The sequence below is a fragment of the Psittacula echo genome, assembly GCF_963264785.1.
Source record: "Psittacula echo genome assembly, chromosome: 3".
Lineage (NCBI taxonomy): Eukaryota > Metazoa > Chordata > Aves > Psittaciformes > Psittacidae > Psittacula > Psittacula echo.
The window spans coordinates 7,698,791-7,715,725 of record NC_137736.1 but is presented as its reverse complement, the minus strand read 5'-3'; the positions used below and the strand labels follow the sequence as shown (position 1 = coordinate 7,715,725).

Sequence of the window (16,935 nt, the reverse complement as noted above, 5' to 3'; positions counted from 1 at the left end):
GAGACAGGACACCTGACCCAGACTTGCCAAAGGGGTATTCCATACCACAGCACGTCATGCCCAGTATATATAAACTGGGGGCAGTTACCCAGAAGGGCTAGATCACGGCTTGGGTCGGGCTGGGTATCGGTCAATGGGTGGTGAGTGGTTATATTCTCTTCCCTTGCTATTTCCTTTATCATTATTATTGGTGGTAGCAGCAGTGGTTTTGTGTCATACCTTAGTTACTGGACTGCTCTTATCTCAACCCATGGGAGCTACATTCTTTTGATTCTCCTCCCCATCCCTCCGGGAGCAGGGGGAGAAAGAAAGGGGGGAGTGAGCGAGCGGCTGCGTGGTTCTAAGTTACAGCTGGGCTTAAACGACAACAGGAATAATACTAATTCATGTTTCTGTAGATAGAAGTGGAAGAATCGGTTTCTCCAACACAAGTGATGTCTGATGCTCCTGCTTTCCCAGGTTTGAACATCTCCTGTCCCAATGGACTAGTAGTAACTTTCTTTGGTGAAAGTTTTGGAGGTTAGTTTTCTGAGCCACTGCAGAGTAAGGAATTTAAACCAAGTTAAAATTACAGAAGAAAATAGTTTCTGCCTTGAATGGGTTTAGATGTAACAATATGACCAGTTTAATGTCTCTGATTGCTCAGTCTCTCATAATGTCTATTTAATGGTATTTGCAACATAAATAATGTGTTTCAATTCAAACAAAATTAAAATCTAGAATTGCAAGTTATTGGACATAACAGATTGGGGGCAGGGAAACAGCAATCCTAAAAAAGCACATGGGAGCCGTGTCGAATAATCAGTTGAATATGCATGTATATTGGAATATAGAAAAATACACAAATTCAATTCATATTTCATAAACGCATATATATGCACATATATATAAATGGATGCCAGATGTCATTTAATACCTATGTACAACAAATCTGTTCAGCCCAGGCTGTATTGGACATGTTGACTATGTGAGAATAGATCAGCACAACTTTAGAGGTTAGCCGTATCCAGGAATAAAACAGATTTATCACACACACCAAGCAGATGTCAGTAGTAATTCCAACACATCCTATGCGTGAGCAGTTGCATAAAACTTGACAAGAGTCATTTGTCTTCCTGGCAACTGATGAAACAACATACCTCTTAAGAATCAGCCAAGCAGTAAGACCAGTGCATATAAATTAACAAAAAATAAGATATTTATATTAAATAGCATTAATAAATACAATATGGTACACAAGGATCCAGCACAAACTTATAACCATGTGAGAGAGGAATATCTGGATTATATTTGGAGAGCCACATTGATCTAAACTGCTAATAAAAGCTTCCCTCATTTTTCTTCTCAGACATCTTTTCCCTTTTTATGTCAAAATCATAGAAACATAGAACAGCCCACCTTGGAATATCATCTAGTCCAACCTTTTGTAGAAAAGGGAGCCTAGATGAGATTATGTAGCACCCTGTCCAGTTGCATCTTGAAAACCTATGGCAGTGGGGTCTCTACCACATCCCCAGGGAGATTGATCCAGTGAATGATTGTTCTCACTGTGAAAAATTTCTTTCTTGTATCGAGATGAGACATCTCCTGGTGCAACTTGTACCCATTGTCCTTTGTTTTCTCCATGTGGCTCCTCATGAAGAGAGAGTCTCCATCCACTTCGTAGCCACCCTTTAAGTACTAGGATACTGTGAAGAGGTCCCGTCTGAGCCTTCTTCAGGGAAAAGGGACCTAACTGCTTCACCCTTTCCTCATAGGATGGGTTCTCCAGCCCTTTTATCATCTCCCTTGGACCCTGTCCAGTCTGTCTGCATCTTTCTTGAATTGTGGAGGCCAGAACTGGACACAGTACTTCATGTGCAGCTTGACAAGTGCTGGATAGAATGGGATGATCACATCCCTGTCTCCGCTAGTAAAGTCCCTATAGATGCAGCCAGCTTGCCAGATTTTTCCAGTTTAGGGTAAATGTGTTCTAATCAGTCTAGCATGAAGTAAAGAAGATGCAGAGGGTCTTCAAGTGTACACAGTTTGGCAAGGAACATAAGTTGAAATGTTGAATAGATGAGGTGAACAGCAAATACAGATTCATCCATATTGTCTTGTGACAGACGTACCATAATTGTACTCATTCATATACTCAACACACTGCCATAAATTAATCTAAAAACCTTATTTCTTCTAGTAGACAAAGTACCTAATTTTATTTTCTATACAAACTCAAACTCGGAGAAACTCAGGAAGTTTTTTTTCATCTTTATAGGCAGCTAGAAAATTCCTCTCACCTAATGTCAGTCTTTCAAAAGTTCAGCATCCATAATAAATCCATCTTCAAATTTCCCATATTTTCTTTTGAAAAACACCCTCCACAGGAGGATGTTTTTGAGTTTCTGAGTAGATGACTGCTTTGAATTTTTCTTTGGAAAACAGAGTCTGTCACTTACTCTGTGGAGTTAGAGAAGAATTCAATTAATTGAATAAATTAATTAATAATAAAATAATAATAAAATAATTCAATTAATTGAATAAAAAATAATTAACAAATTCAATTGGATTAGAGAAGAAGTCAAGGAGGGTTAGCTTTACTTGCCTAAAGTTGCATAATTTCTGTAGAAACCATGATGCTGGGTGTTTAGCACTGTTTGAATGTGCTGTGCAGTATTAAGTAATTCAGAATTTGATTTCATATTTGAAAGGTGAAGCCACTGCAGCTGAAGTTGAGAAAGAGGTGGTAAAGGAAAGGGAGGCCAAAGCAAATGAAGACAAGGAAGAGGAGGCCGAGGCAAACAAACCAAAGGAGGGAGAGGTTATGGATACTGGAGAGGAGGAGGAACATGAGGTTACAAAGGGTGAAATAAAATGTGAAGACACTGAAAGAGAACAGGACAAGGAGCCCACTTGGGAAATTCTGGTTAGGCAGAGTTATCCCCAAAACGTAAAGAACTCTCGTTTATATGCATCTGTGGCAAGGCAAGCAGAACAAGAGGTGTCGAGAGTCATCACCAGTCAAGGAACTGTCATAAAGTACCTGATGGATGGATCTACCCAGGTAGGTTTAATAGAATTAATTGAAAGCAGCCTGCGTGCAATTACCCTTAAACTTGCGCTTGTCAACTGAGATAGAGAATTGTCCCGTTTGTAGATGAAGGAGTTAAGTAACCACTGAGTTATACTTTTAACTTTGCTCAGAATCAGAACTTAAGGCACATAGGGAATTCTGATGATAAAAATTTTAGGCATGTGAAGATTTTAGGCAACTTTGGGATTGGGAAATACCTAAATATGGTTTTGTGTACTACATTCCTGATCAGTAAATGTAATTCTTGAGATGTTTCTTTATGTTGTCTATTTGTTTTCTACATTGTACCTTCTCCCTAGAACATCTATATTGATTTGTAAATTAATTCAGAGACAGTTGGGGCAATTCTAGGCTTCGTCTGCCACACAGGGAACATGCATATCAAGATTTGAGTGTAATGGACAGTAGATCTCAGAAAACAGTTGCAATAGAAAGAACTATGACTTCTTTTTGTTATCTGTCTTGATGGCTAAAAAGTTAACAGTAATCCTAGACATGTGGAATACCTGAATATAGATCAGTGTGGTGATACAGATGCATTACCACTGCTACAAAGAAAAAAGTCAACTTTTGACCACTTAAATAGTCAAAGAATAATCTTTACTGTTTGGTTTTATAATGCCTATTTGTCATTATAGAACTAAGACACTATATATGTGAACTGCAGCAATTAGCAGTCCTTTGGGCAATGATTAATGGGATTAATTCCTCTTCTCTGCCTTCTCCCCTCCCTTCCCCTCCCTTCCCCTCTTATTCCCTTTGTCTCCTTTTTTAGGAAGCTTTATTCTTGTATTCATTTTGAGAGCTTTTACTTTTTTCACCTCTGTCACCCACAATATTGCAGTGGCTACTGCATTTGCAGCACATTCTTTTGAGACTTTCTATTGGTGTTTGCAGTGATATTAACCTCTAGTATATGCTTGATTTCTGTAGATTCTATTTGCTGATGGCACAGTGAGTAGGAGTCCTGATTCTGGTCCTGTCCTACCAGCACCTGCTGTTCCAGATGACGTGCAACTGTTACCGGAATCTGATCTTTTACCTGAGACCAGCACTAAGAAAGGTAATATTTCCATTGGTTTGGATAGATTAAAAGTTAGAATGGCTGATGATACTTAATAAAGGGCATCTTTCTTTAGTCTGAAAATTCTACTAGTACAAATCTGTCTGTACTCCACTGCTGTGCACTGCTGATTTGATACCTCCGTAGCAAATAGTTTTTCTTCTACTCTGGATTTATTTGTCTTTTAACATGCTAGGACTCTAATAAGTAAAAGTTTGTGTAAGAATTACATAGGTACCAAAATGATTCAACACAAAGCCTTTTAACAGAAATCCTTGTAACTACATTCTTGTCAAATCCTTACTTAAGTGTTAGTTTTTAGCCTTGGTGTTGAGAAATGCTTCTTTCACGGAGGACTTTTAGTGTATTTTTCTTTCTCATTATATGTATTTCAAGGCAACTACTATTATAAGGCACTTAGCAATTGATCATATGGACTTGTGATCTGTGCCAGTATAACCATTCTTACCTTATTTTGTTTGACTGAGAAAGAACCTAATAAAAGTTTACTTCATACCTCATAGTGTAGTTCAAAAACACCATCAGTGCTACTCGGTGCACAGAATAATTATGACTCATCATAATATTAACTTAGAACCTATGGAAGTATGTGAATAAAAATTGCTGACAAAGAGAAAAGTCTCTCAGAAAGAGACTTTCTGAGTTATCAAATCCAGCCCTTGTTCTTAGGATATTCTTTAGGATAAGTGGTTGGATGTTTGAGAACTTCTCTGATGAACTATCTTCTAAGTATCATTGTCTGTGGCCAGTGTATATCCTTTACTCATGATTGCTTTCCCCCACACACTTTTAATCTCCACTGCTTAGTCTTGACAAATTTATAGTGAACACTATACCCTTAATCTAAGTTTCTTATTTCAAATATGGGAGACTGGAGTTCTCCATCACATTCTTAATATGATCACTCCACTCTCCAGTTCCCTTTCGCAATGGAGTCTCCCCCCGTTTTCTTCTGATGCGCCACAGGATTGTGTTTACCTTTTTTCTGTTAGCGTATTTTCACACTAATAACTTGTAATCATTCTGTATGGATGATTCCCCCAGGTCTTTCTTTTGTTCTATTGTTGCAAATATGTCTAATGCAGATTTTTGTTCTTTTTCACATTAAATATTATTTTAATAAGCTGTATCAAATTCCTCTTTTATCTTCAAGCTCATGGGACGCTTTTGGAAGCTTTTTTCTCTGTAATCCATTCAGATTTCCTTCTGCATTAATAGTTCCTTTCCAAAGTCAGGTCACAATCAGATGTCAGTAGCATGCTCTCCACTTTTTCTGTGTCATTAATGAACCCATTCAATAAGGTTAGTTCACAGGCACACCTTTGAATAACAGGGCTTGTAATTTCCTTCCAGCCTGATATAGAGTTGTTCTTTCAATTCTGTCAAAACCAATACTCACAGAATCTCTGCACTTCATTGATTTTTCTTTTGCCTTAGAGAATACCAAGTCTGATACAGAATTTTTTTGTTTCAGCAGGGAAAGCCAATGACAAAACCAACAAATTACACCCAGCCAAGGATGAGTTGTTTGAAAATACTATACAGGATGTGGTTAATTCTGAGCAAGCTGAGGTGAACCAGGCAGGAACCTGGATAACAACAACTCCATCAGGCATTCAAGTGGGCACTAAGGAAGGAAAGAGAATGGATCTGAAACCACTCTTAATCTATCAGGCAACTGATCCAGCTGATGGAACGGTATTACTATTTTTGTGTTATTATAGCACTGTCTACTAGGGTAAAAGGGCTGCCATCATACAAGTTGTAGGTTTTGTTCTTTGAACACATAGGCTATAGTTTGTGTTATTACACTGTTACTAATACAAAGGCTTTAGATTTTGTTGAAAATGTGATTCCTCAGTCTCTGAAGTAGATAAAGTAGCAGTAGCTTCTTCAGAATGTTATTACATAATGCCTTGTATTACTCTTGTTGCTGTTTAAACTATCACAGTGCTAAATAAATGAGTATTCCTTCATTCTTTCAGGTTATGACTGTACGAGATGATGAAGTGATAATTATTGAGAAGCTCGATGGAAGCAGAATAGTAGATCATGCTGATGGTACTAGGATCATGACTTCATATAAAAACTGTGAAGAACTTTTTGTACCCAAGCGTAATGAGGAAACAGGTAAAATCAAAAGAGCAACACTTGTCTCTGGTCTGTCTTGTGAAGCAGATAATTGTCAAAAAATATACTAAAGAAGGCTTATGCTAGTAGCCTAAATAACAAATTCACTAGTGCAGACAAGGCTTAGTTTGTCTGCTTGGTCTTTTTTTCAGCAGTATTCAGTGCAAAAATTACATAGCTTCAAACAAGCAAATTTCCGTCTTTCATGGCCCACCTTCACCCTGAGACCACAGTGCTGCAGTTACACAGTATCACAGTATGTTAGAGATTGGAAGGGACCTCAAAAGATCATCTAGTCCAATCCCCCTGCCAGAGCAGGAACACCTAGATAAGGTTACATAGGAATGTGTCCAGGTGGGTTTTGAATGTCTCCAGAGAAGGAGACTCCACAACCTCCCTGGGCAGCCTGTTCCAGTGTTCTGTCACCCTCACTGAGAAGTTTCTTCTCAAGTTTAAGTGGAACCTCTTGTGTTCCAGTTTATACCCATTACCCCTTGTCCTATCATTGTTTGCCATTGAGAAGAGCCTGGCTCCATCCTCATGACACTCCCCCTTTATATATTTATATACACTAATAAGGTCCCCCCGCAGTCTCCTCTTCTCCAAACTAGAGACCCAGCTCCCTCAGCCTTTCCTCATAAGGGAGATGCTCCACTCCCTTAATCATCTTAGTTGCCCTGCGCTGGACTCTCTCCAGCAGGTCCCTGTCCTTCTTGAACTGAGGGGCCCAGAACTGGACACAATATAATATTACATATATATACATACATACATATAATAATACAGTTCTAGTATGTTCATTGCCCTCTTTTCATCTACCCTGATACTAGCAAGCAAGCTGATTTGAGTCTTATCTGAAGAAGCAGAACTTCTGTTTGCCTGTAATAAGTGGGGCTAATGGTTCTCCGTGTTTCTTCTGGTTGGCAGTACATTCACAGAAAGTGTTCAGGAACATCTCCCTATGGGAATTTTACAGCCTAGAAAGCCAGCCATATCCTTGGCTGCATCAAAAGGAGTGTGATCAGCAGGTTGAAGGAGATGATCCTGCTCTGTACTCTGCTCTCATGCAGTTGTGGTGTCCTCAACATACGGAGGACATGGAACTGTTGGAGCAAGTCCAGAGGAAGCCATGAAAATGATCAGGGGCTAGAGCCCATATGAAGACAGGCTGAGAAAGTTGGGGCTGTTCAGCCTGGGTAAGAGAATCTGCATGGAGACCTCAGAGCAGCTTCCAGTATCTGAAGGGTGCTGGAGAGGGACTCTTCATTAGGGACTGCAGCGACAGGACAAGGGGTAAAGGGTTTAAACTGAAAAAGGAGAAGTTCAGATTAGATATAAGTAAGAAGTTCTTTACTGTGAGGGTGGTGAGGCACTGGAATGGGTTGTCTAAAAGAAGTTGTAAATGCTCCATCCCTGGCAGTGTTCAAGGCCAGGTTGGACAGAGCCTTGGGAAAGACGATCTAGTGTGAGTTGTCCCTGCCCATGGGACGGGGGTGGAACTGGATGATCTTAAGGTCCTTTCCAACCCAAACCATTCTATGATTTCAAAAGTCAAAACACTGACCTCAAACTCATCTGTCTATTCAACAGGAAGGCAATGGCCAGATTAACATATCAGTGTGATTGTTTTCCAAGATTTGTGATGCTGAACAGGAATTTCTTCACATTTTAGAGCTTGTATTACAGGCATTAAGAATTTCAGTGTCTCATTGGTCAGTATTATTTCTTAGATAAACCCTCAGGAGCCACCATGAAGAAGGTGAAATACATGCAAGTAGAGAATCCTGAGTTTGCTACTGTTATAATAAACTGTGAGGATGGTACCTGTTGTACCATCTTTGGAGATGGGACACGTCTTATTGCAGAGCCACAGGGAACATATCAGGTGGGAATTATTTTCAGTTTGTGACAATGAAATTCATCTTTGTGTTACAAGTTCCCTGCCACCAGCAACTCTCACCTTGACTATTTTAACTCCCTTTTCTATAACCTTCACAAATCCTGTGATTCTATCTCTTTTATATTCTGCCAGTATTTAGATACTTGCTCACAACTGTATAGTATAGTTAAATCACAATCTTAAATTTCCCTAAGTTAAATGTTACAAAGACTAACATCAGCCTGCCTCCTGCACCTTATCTTCTTTCTCTCCCTTCAGTCCTTCAAAACTGGATAACTCAGTGATGAAGGTCTGAAAGCTCTCCTCTTGATTTGCGTCTCTTCTTCATTTTCACAGTACCTCTGGACTGAAGATTTCACCTTTCACGACTGAACCTCTTCCTTTTTTACTGTCATAGGTTTTACCCACGAAGACAGGATCCCTTTTCATTGATGGAGATTGCTCAGCAGTTTATACCCATGAAGTTTTCAATTTCATCAGCAAGGAAGAAGAGAAACAGCCAGGGAGATACATTATGAAACACACTTCCAGCACTATTTGTGAAATGGTGGATACTGAAGGAAATATTTTCAAGGTAAAATAAATGGAAGGGAACAAGTAATTTTAAGTAATTTTATCTCATAAACATCTCTCATAGTCAGCTTTAAGCCTTGTAATGCTTCATAGAATCATAGAATAGTTGGGGTTGGAAAGGACCTTAAGATCATCTAGTTCTAACAGCCCTGCCATGAGCAGGGTCACCTCACACTAAACCATGCCACCCAAGGCTTCGTCCAACCTAGCTTTGAACACTGCCAGGGATGGAGCATTCACAGCTTCCCTGGCCAACCCATTCCAGTGCCAGAATTGGCTTTCTGGGCTGTAAGCGCACACTGAAGCCGGCTCATGTTCATTTTCTCATCGACCAACACCCCCAAGTCCTTCTCCTCAGGGCTGCTCTGAATCTCTTCTTTGCCCAACCTGTAGCTGTGCCTGGGATTGCTCCAACCCAGGTGTAGGACCTTACACTTGGCATGGTTAAACTTCATAAGGTTGGCATCAGCCCACCTCACAAGCGTGTCGAGGTCCCTCTGGATGGCATCCCTTCCCTCCAGCGTATCAACCGAACCACACAGCTTGGTGTCATGGACAAACTTGCTGAGGGCGCACTCAATCCCACTGTCCATGTCACCAACAAAGATGTTGAACAAGACCGGTCCCAACACCCATCCCTGAGGGACACTGCTCGCTACTGGTCTCCAGCCAGACATAGAGCCATTGACCACAACTCTTTGCGTGCGGCCATACAGCCAGTTCTTTATCCACCGAGTGGTCCACCCATCAAATTGATGTCTCTCCAATTTAGAGACAAGGACGTCATGTGGGACAGTGTCGAACGCTTTGCACAAGTCCAGGTAGATGACGTCAACTGCTCTGCCCCTGTCCGTCAGTTTCGTAGCCCCATCATAGAAGGCCACCAAATTGGTCAGGCAGGATTTCCCCTTAGTGAAGCCATACTGGCTGTCACCAAGCACCTTGTTGTTTTTCATGTGCCTTAGCATGCCTTCCAGGAGAATCTGCTCCAAGATTTTGCCAGGCACAGAGGTGAGACTGATTGGTCTGTAATTCCCCGGGTCATCCATTTTCCCCTTCTTGAAAATGGGGGTTATATTTCCCTTTTTCCAGACATCGGGAACTTCACCTGACTGCCATGATTTTTCAAATATGATGGACAGTGGCTTAGCAACTTCATTCGCCAGCTCCCTCAGGACCTGCAGATGGATTCCATCAGGTCCCATGGACTTGTGTACGTTTAGGTTTTTAATATGGTCTTGAACCAAATCCTCTCCTCCAGTGGGCCTAGGGTCTTCATTCTCACAGTCCCTGCATCCGCCTTCCAAGACTTGGGTGGTGCAGTCAGAGCCTTTGCCAGTGAAGACCAAGGCAAAGAAGTCATTAAGAACCTCAGCCTTCTCCAAATCCAGGGTAGCCAGTTCTCCCGATATCTTCTGGAGGGGGCCTACATTGTCCCTAGTTTGTCTCTAATTTGCTATGTACTTATAGAATCCCTTCCTGTTATCCTTAACATCTAGCCAAGTTTAATTCTAACTGGGCCTTAGCCTTCCTAACCTGGTCCCTAGCTTCCTGGACAACATCCCTGTATTCTTCCCAGGCCGCCACCTCTTATAAGCCTCTTTTTTCCTTCAAATTTTTCTCAGCAGCTCCTTATCCATCCAAGGAGGTCTCCTGGCCCCCCTGCTGCACTTCCTTCTAGTTGGGATGCAACGCTCCTGAGCTTGTAGCAGATGATCCTTGAATGTCAACCAACAGTCTTGGGCTCCCCTGACCTCTAGGGCTATATCCCATGGAACCTTACTAAGCAGGCTCCTGAAGAGGCCAGAGTTTGCTCTCTTGAAGTCCAGGGCAGTGAGCTTGCTGCACGCTCTTCTCACTGTCCTGAGGATCTCGAATTTGACCATCTCGTGATCGCTGCATCCAAGGCTGCCCTGGAGCATCACATTTCCAACCAGCCCCTTCCTGTTGGTGAGCACGAGGTCAAGCATGGCACCTCTCCTTGTCGGCTCCTCTTTTACTTGCAGAAGGAAGTTGTCTTCCACACAATTGAGGAACCTCTTGGATTGCTTGTGCCAGGCTGTACCGTCCCTTCAACAGATATCAGAGTGGTTGAAATCCCCCATGAGAACAAGAGCCTGCGAGCGTGAGGCTGTTCCTATCTGTCTGTAAAGTGCTTCATCCACAGATTCCTCTTGATCAGGCAGTCCGTAACAGATCCCCACAGTAATGTCTCCCATTGCTGTCCTCCCTTTAACCCTGACCCACAAACTCTCTGTTGACTGCTCACCTGTCCCCAGACACAGTTTCATACTCTCCAGCCTATCCCTAACATAAATAGCAGCTCCCCCTCCCCGCCTCCCGGGCCTGTCTTTTCTAAAGAGCCTGTAACCTTCCATTCCAACACTCCAGTCATAGGAGCCATCCCACCATGTTTCTGTGATACCTATTATATCATACCCCGTAGACGTGCACACATCTCTAATTGCTCTTGTTTGTTCCCCATAATGCAGGTGTTTGTATGGAGGCATCTGAGCCGAGCTCCAAATGAAGCCGGCTCATTGGCTGGAGCAGCTGGAATATCTCTACATTGCTCTGAGCATTTATTACAGGTGCTGGCAACTGACTGGGTGTGTTGGGATGGAAAGATGCCCCCCTCCCCCAACACATCTAGTTTAAAGCAACCGTGACCAGCCTCCTACCAAAACCGCTCTTCCCCTTCTTTATCAGAGCAGCTCCACCAGCCCCCAGTAGACCTGGCCTACTAACTTGAGTCCAGTGTTCAAGACACCCAAACCTCTGACTATGACACCACCCTTTTAACCATTTATTAACGTGGCCAATCCACCTAGCCTTTTTAGGATCCTCCCCTGTATCCTGGAGAATTGATAAAAAGACAATCTGAGCTCCAGTGCCCCTAACCACCTCTCCCAGGGCTCTGTAGTCCTTCTTTATGTTCTCCAGGCTACTGCTGTCTACATCACTAGCACCCACATGGATCACTAGAAGTGGGTAACAGTTCATGGGACTTACTAGAGCAGGCAGCCTCTCTGCAACATCCCTGATCCGTGCCCCAGGTAGGCAACACACCTCCCTTGAGACTGGGTCAGGATGACAAACAAGTGCTTCTGTCCCTTTCAAAGTAGAGTCCCCTACTACTACGACCCAATGCTTTTTCCTGGCAGCACCAGGAGAGATCTTCTTTACCAGTGCACCAGCCGGTTGTTTCTGGTGTGAGTGCGTTTCCTCATCAGCCCCCTGGAGGATAGCAAAGCGCTTCTGGGTGGGGACAACAGCTTTAGGAGGAAGCTCCTTGCTTTTAATTGTCCTCTTCCTCCTTTTTTTGTTGGTTTTCTTTGTTACTGTTTCCCAGCTTCCTGGTTTGACAGCCTCCTTCTCTCTTCCATGAGCTGCAGGGGATGCTTGAGGCCCCTGCACTGTTTGGGCCTGGAGCAAGCAGTGCTGCTTCCTCTCAGCTTCCCTGACATCTTGCAGCCTATTAACAGCATCCCGCAGCTCAGCCACGTGCTGCAGGAGGACCTCCACCAGGGAGCACTGAGTGCAGCCCTGCCCATTGTGCACCGTTCCCTCAGGAGACAGGAGACCAGTGCAGGCACTCTCTACACCCAGAGCTTTGCACTGCAGCCTCCCCTCTCATCGGCTCTGTCTGGGTGCCTGCACTGGCCATCGCCGGGGCAGCCAGAGCAGAGTTCCCAGACTGGGCCCTGATCATACGGTGAGTACTCACCATCCTGCTCGCCTGCCCGCACAAACTGCCTCAACTCCCCCTAGTCACTCGTGCTCCCTGTGGCAGGTTTTTACCCACTCAGGGCTGGTGCTGCTCCTCATGGCTCCGCCCCCTGTGAGTCAGCTGCTCGCCTAAGCGGAGCTGCCGGCTCGTGGGCAAGTCCTGTCGGGGACTCGAGGCTCCTTCGAGGGCTGTTGTAGTTCTGAGTTGAGGCTCCTGGATGGTGATCTCCCCCCTGCTCCAGTGTTGAAGGCATCCTCTCTCGAGCTGCTCACCTCAGCAATTCAAGCTACTTAAAGTAGCTTAGCTAGCCAGAAGGGAACAGCTTCTGAATCAGGTCTCTGAAATGTTCTTGAATATGTGATAGATTTCCCTTTTTGGGGATTTCCCCCTTTTTAGAGAGACTGAAATAAAACACATGGTCTTCAGTTCACCTCACCTGTAAGCAAACCTTAATTAGCATGACTTATCACCTTTGCAAATGAGGACATTTGCTCTTCAGGAAGTCCATAGAAGCATCCTAATCTGCCTGGTAAGGCAAATGTTGTAAAGTGAATGATTCAGTACTGTTTGTCCTGTGATCCTTTCACATCTAAGAGATACTTTTGAGCTAGGTTAGTGCTTAGTTTTGAGTTCAGGAACATAATCTAAGTGTCTGTGACCTGCATACTGTTTTCTAAGTAAGGTTCTAATTAAAGCTTCTAGATGTGACATCCTTAGAGTATCCTTTCTGTTGTTGCAACTGTAATCATTACCAGTTTCCCATATTCCTGCAAAACAGCACTGAGGTTCCTCTGGACATACTCATTGTAACAGTGTTTAACTTGGCTGAAGAAGCAGTGCTTGTATAATCCATGATATATGTCAATCTCTCCCTAATAAATTTTGAACTTATCGACCAGAGGGATAGAAATTTCAAAGATATCAAGTTCCTATAAAATCAATGCAGTTCAAAGCAGCATGGAACTTGCTTTGGCATCGGCATCAGCACATCCTGTTTTTTCTCAGCTGATACTTAAGGAACAAAGGAAGGGGGTTGAGGAGGCTGTGGGAGCAGTTGAAGGCATCATGGGAGCAGATGATGAGATTTAATGCAGTATGTGAGGATGCAGACATGAAGAATAACTGTAGGGAAAACAAGTTTTGTTGGTTTTGCCATTAATGGAGTATATTTTATTTACATCATCCCACTACTTTATTCTCAGGACCCCATTTTCATTGGGTAAGTGCTCATGTGATGGAGAGGGTAACCATGTGGATAAAATACCTGTAACAGCTCATGGATCTAAGCTTCTCATTGTGCACAGTTATGACAGGCATCCAGCTTTTGAATCCTGCCTTGCCTGCTGCTACAATCAGCTGTTACCCAGTTCTCACCTTTAACATGCTTGGTAGAGATAGCAACCAGGCACAGGTGTAATAGGATCAGTTTTCCTCTGTCCTAGTCACATCTGAGACTACAGTAAAAAAAAGTGTGGGGTGAGTATGTCAGATTCAGTTAGTTCACTGACTGCCGTTTGAATCGCCCTGGTTTAAACTGTATCTTCCAAAGGCATTATTATTCCTGGTTAGGTTATTATTTGTTGTTAGCTACCTTATTTGTATGTTAATGATATGTTAGTTAATAATCACATAGTATTTTCAAAAAGGAATATACTGTAGTATTCACTCAGTATTATCATAAGATAATCTGAGACCATATTTTTAAAGTGAATGAATGCCTGAAAAGGGCCACCTCTATAAATATATATATCTATAGGCAGACAGATACAAGTATATAATCTGTATCTATATCATCTATATCTCTTCATATATCCACGTGCATACAGATGTGTGTACGTATTTATTCACATTTGCCTATATACCTATATATACAGCCACACCTGTACATATGTATATGCACATATTTATATATACACATTTATATTTGTATATACACCTATATATAGTTATATATGTATGTGCTGTGTGGCACTAATTAATTACTAACTAATTAATTACTAACATATTAATTAACTAATTAATTACTAACTAATTAATTACTAACATATTAGCATATAGACATATATACGATTACATATATATTTGTTTATATCTCTCTGTGCGTCGGTATATATACATAGATACATATATACCTCGCAGAGGTACGTCAGTGGCTGAGTATACTGTTACCTGACTTGACCAGAAAGTGAGTATTTTTGTGTGAATGTCGTGGTTTAAACTCAACCATGCCAGTTTAAACCATGTCGTGGTTTATACCCAGCATTCACTCACTCCCCCCCCCCCGCCTTCTCTCCCCCCCACTCCCGGAGGGATGGGGAGGAAAATTGAAAGAATGTAACTCCCATGGGTTGAGATAAGAACAGTCCAGTAACTAAGGTATAACACAGATCACTACTGCTACCACCAATAATAATAATGATGAGGGAAATAACAAGGGAAGAGATTACAATACCACCCGCTGACCAATAGTATCCAGCCCAACCAAGCAGTGAGCCAGCCCTTCTGAGGGACTCCCAGTTACCTCCTGGGCATGACGTGCTGTGGTACGGAATACCTCTGTGGCTAGTTTGAGTCAGGTGTCCTGTCTCTGCTTCGTCCCAGCTTCCCCTCCTCCCTGGCAGAGCATGAGACTCACAAAGTCCTTGGTCAGGGTAAACATTTGAGCAGTAACTAAAAACATCAGTGTTATCAGCGCTGCTCACAGGCCGAAAGTCAAAACCACAGCACTGCACCAGCTACTAAGAAGGAGAAAAAATGACTGCTACTGCTGAACCCAGGACAGTGAAGTTGCCTACTGATGCCTGCAGATATGTATGATAAATGTGGAATGTAAACATGGATGGTCCTGTTTGACAACTAACAGTCCTTGAGCATTTGCTAAATATCAGCATGTGATATTAGTATTTATGATATTGCATGTCTTCCTAGAAATATTTGGTTTGCCTTTTTTACTGTGTTTTCAGTTTTCGTCTTCACTTTTTTTTCAGGTTGTTCAACATGAAATATGATTTTTCTGTCTCTTTCACTGAGCTAGGTCATATAAAAGTTCAGCAGCAAGTTACTGTTTTAAAAGTATCATATAACTCAAGTAATTTTATATAATTCCTATGATAGGTCATGGCTGATGGCAGCACAAATGTGTGTGTTCCTAGCATTGACTCTGATGACAAGGAGGACAGAAGTTCAGCAGCAGCACTCCAAGAAGTTAACAAACCCATCATTTATGATGAACATGTCCCCAGGTAACCAGCAGTGGATTCCTAGGTTTACACTTTCTTCACTACTCTGTATTTGTGCAGGGTTCCTAGATTTTTGCTCCCTTTGTTCAGTACTCTCTATTTCCACATTTGATGTCATCATGTGGGAGTCCCATTTTCTTGATACAGTCTGTGTGTGGCTGGCTGTGTAGGTTCTTCATCGTCAAAGCAGATGGTTCTGGAACTGAGCTCCTACGGAACAAGGATGTACAAGAGTATCTGGCCAAGGTCTGTAGTGATCCTGCTGCTGCTGTCTTGCAGGATCCTGTAGAAGAACTTCCAGGTAGGAAACTTTTTTGACAAACTAATAACAGAAATAATTGCAAAGGTGGAGTCAGAAGTTTCAAAACTCTTTATTTGGGCAGGAAATCCCAAAATGTTTTTCCCCATGTAGGCAAGTGCCCACGCTTCTGATGGTGAAGCATGAGGAAGGAGCTTGTGGGAAAACACAACAGTATATAGCACCAACCACCTCATAGTTGCAGTGCAAGAAGTTATGTCCCGACATGATTGCTAATCAATGCAAAGTTAGTTAGAGATACTGTGTTTCTGTGAAATGCACTGTGGTGGTGTAAGGTCCTAAGAAAGCAAACAAAAAAGACAAGAACATATGCTTCCCTTGGTTATGGGGGGAGATGATAAGAATAGTTTGCTTCAAGCCATAAAGTACATTATTCTCAAAGATTTATAACATAAGCTTGGGGAACAGCTTCCCCACCTACTGCTCTTACCAGGTCTTGTACACTTTTAAATGCTACTTCTATTCACAGTAATGACTTATTCCCCATTGTAAAAACTGAATTAAATAATTTTGCCATGGGTAAAGAGAAAAGTGAAAAGGGCACTGAGGTAGACAGAAAGATCTGGAAAGTGGAAGGATCAGGAAGATGGAGAAGATACCTTCCCAGTGAAAATCCCAGTCAATGAAACTTGTTCACAACCAGCTGTCATTTTTCATAGTAGCACATCTGCTTTTCCAGACTTCACACTCTGCCTCTCACAGCACTGGCTCTATTTGCCTTGAGAGCAAGCTTCACAATTTTGTATCATTGTGATAAAGTACCTCAGTGGCAATAGCATTTTGAAGGCTACCTCTGAGGTAGGTAATAGATTAAGTAGATTTTTGGGCTGGGTTGGAAAAAATATTTTTATGAACATAAAAATTGATCAGAACAATAAAAACAA

General features: G+C 42.2%; 1 protein-coding gene across 1 annotated transcript in view; it reads left to right on the top strand.

Moving 5' to 3' along the window:
• SPAG17 (sperm associated antigen 17) overlaps positions 1 to 16,935 on the top strand; it is a gene marked incomplete at both ends in the record, with an annotated part of 104,477 nt that overhangs the window by 68,463 nt on the left and 19,079 nt on the right. Inside the window, 9 exons of the mRNA XM_080612689.1 lie at positions 399 to 519; positions 2,694 to 3,046; positions 4,010 to 4,139; positions 5,635 to 5,858; positions 6,146 to 6,290; positions 8,021 to 8,175; positions 8,588 to 8,764; positions 15,608 to 15,735; positions 15,903 to 16,033. Coding sequence (XP_080468815.1) covers positions 399 to 519; positions 2,694 to 3,046; positions 4,010 to 4,139; positions 5,635 to 5,858; positions 6,146 to 6,290; positions 8,021 to 8,175; positions 8,588 to 8,764; positions 15,608 to 15,735; positions 15,903 to 16,033 — 1,564 coding nt within the window. The remainder of the gene's footprint in view (positions 1 to 398; positions 520 to 2,693; positions 3,047 to 4,009; positions 4,140 to 5,634; positions 5,859 to 6,145; positions 6,291 to 8,020; positions 8,176 to 8,587; positions 8,765 to 15,607; positions 15,736 to 15,902; positions 16,034 to 16,935) is intronic.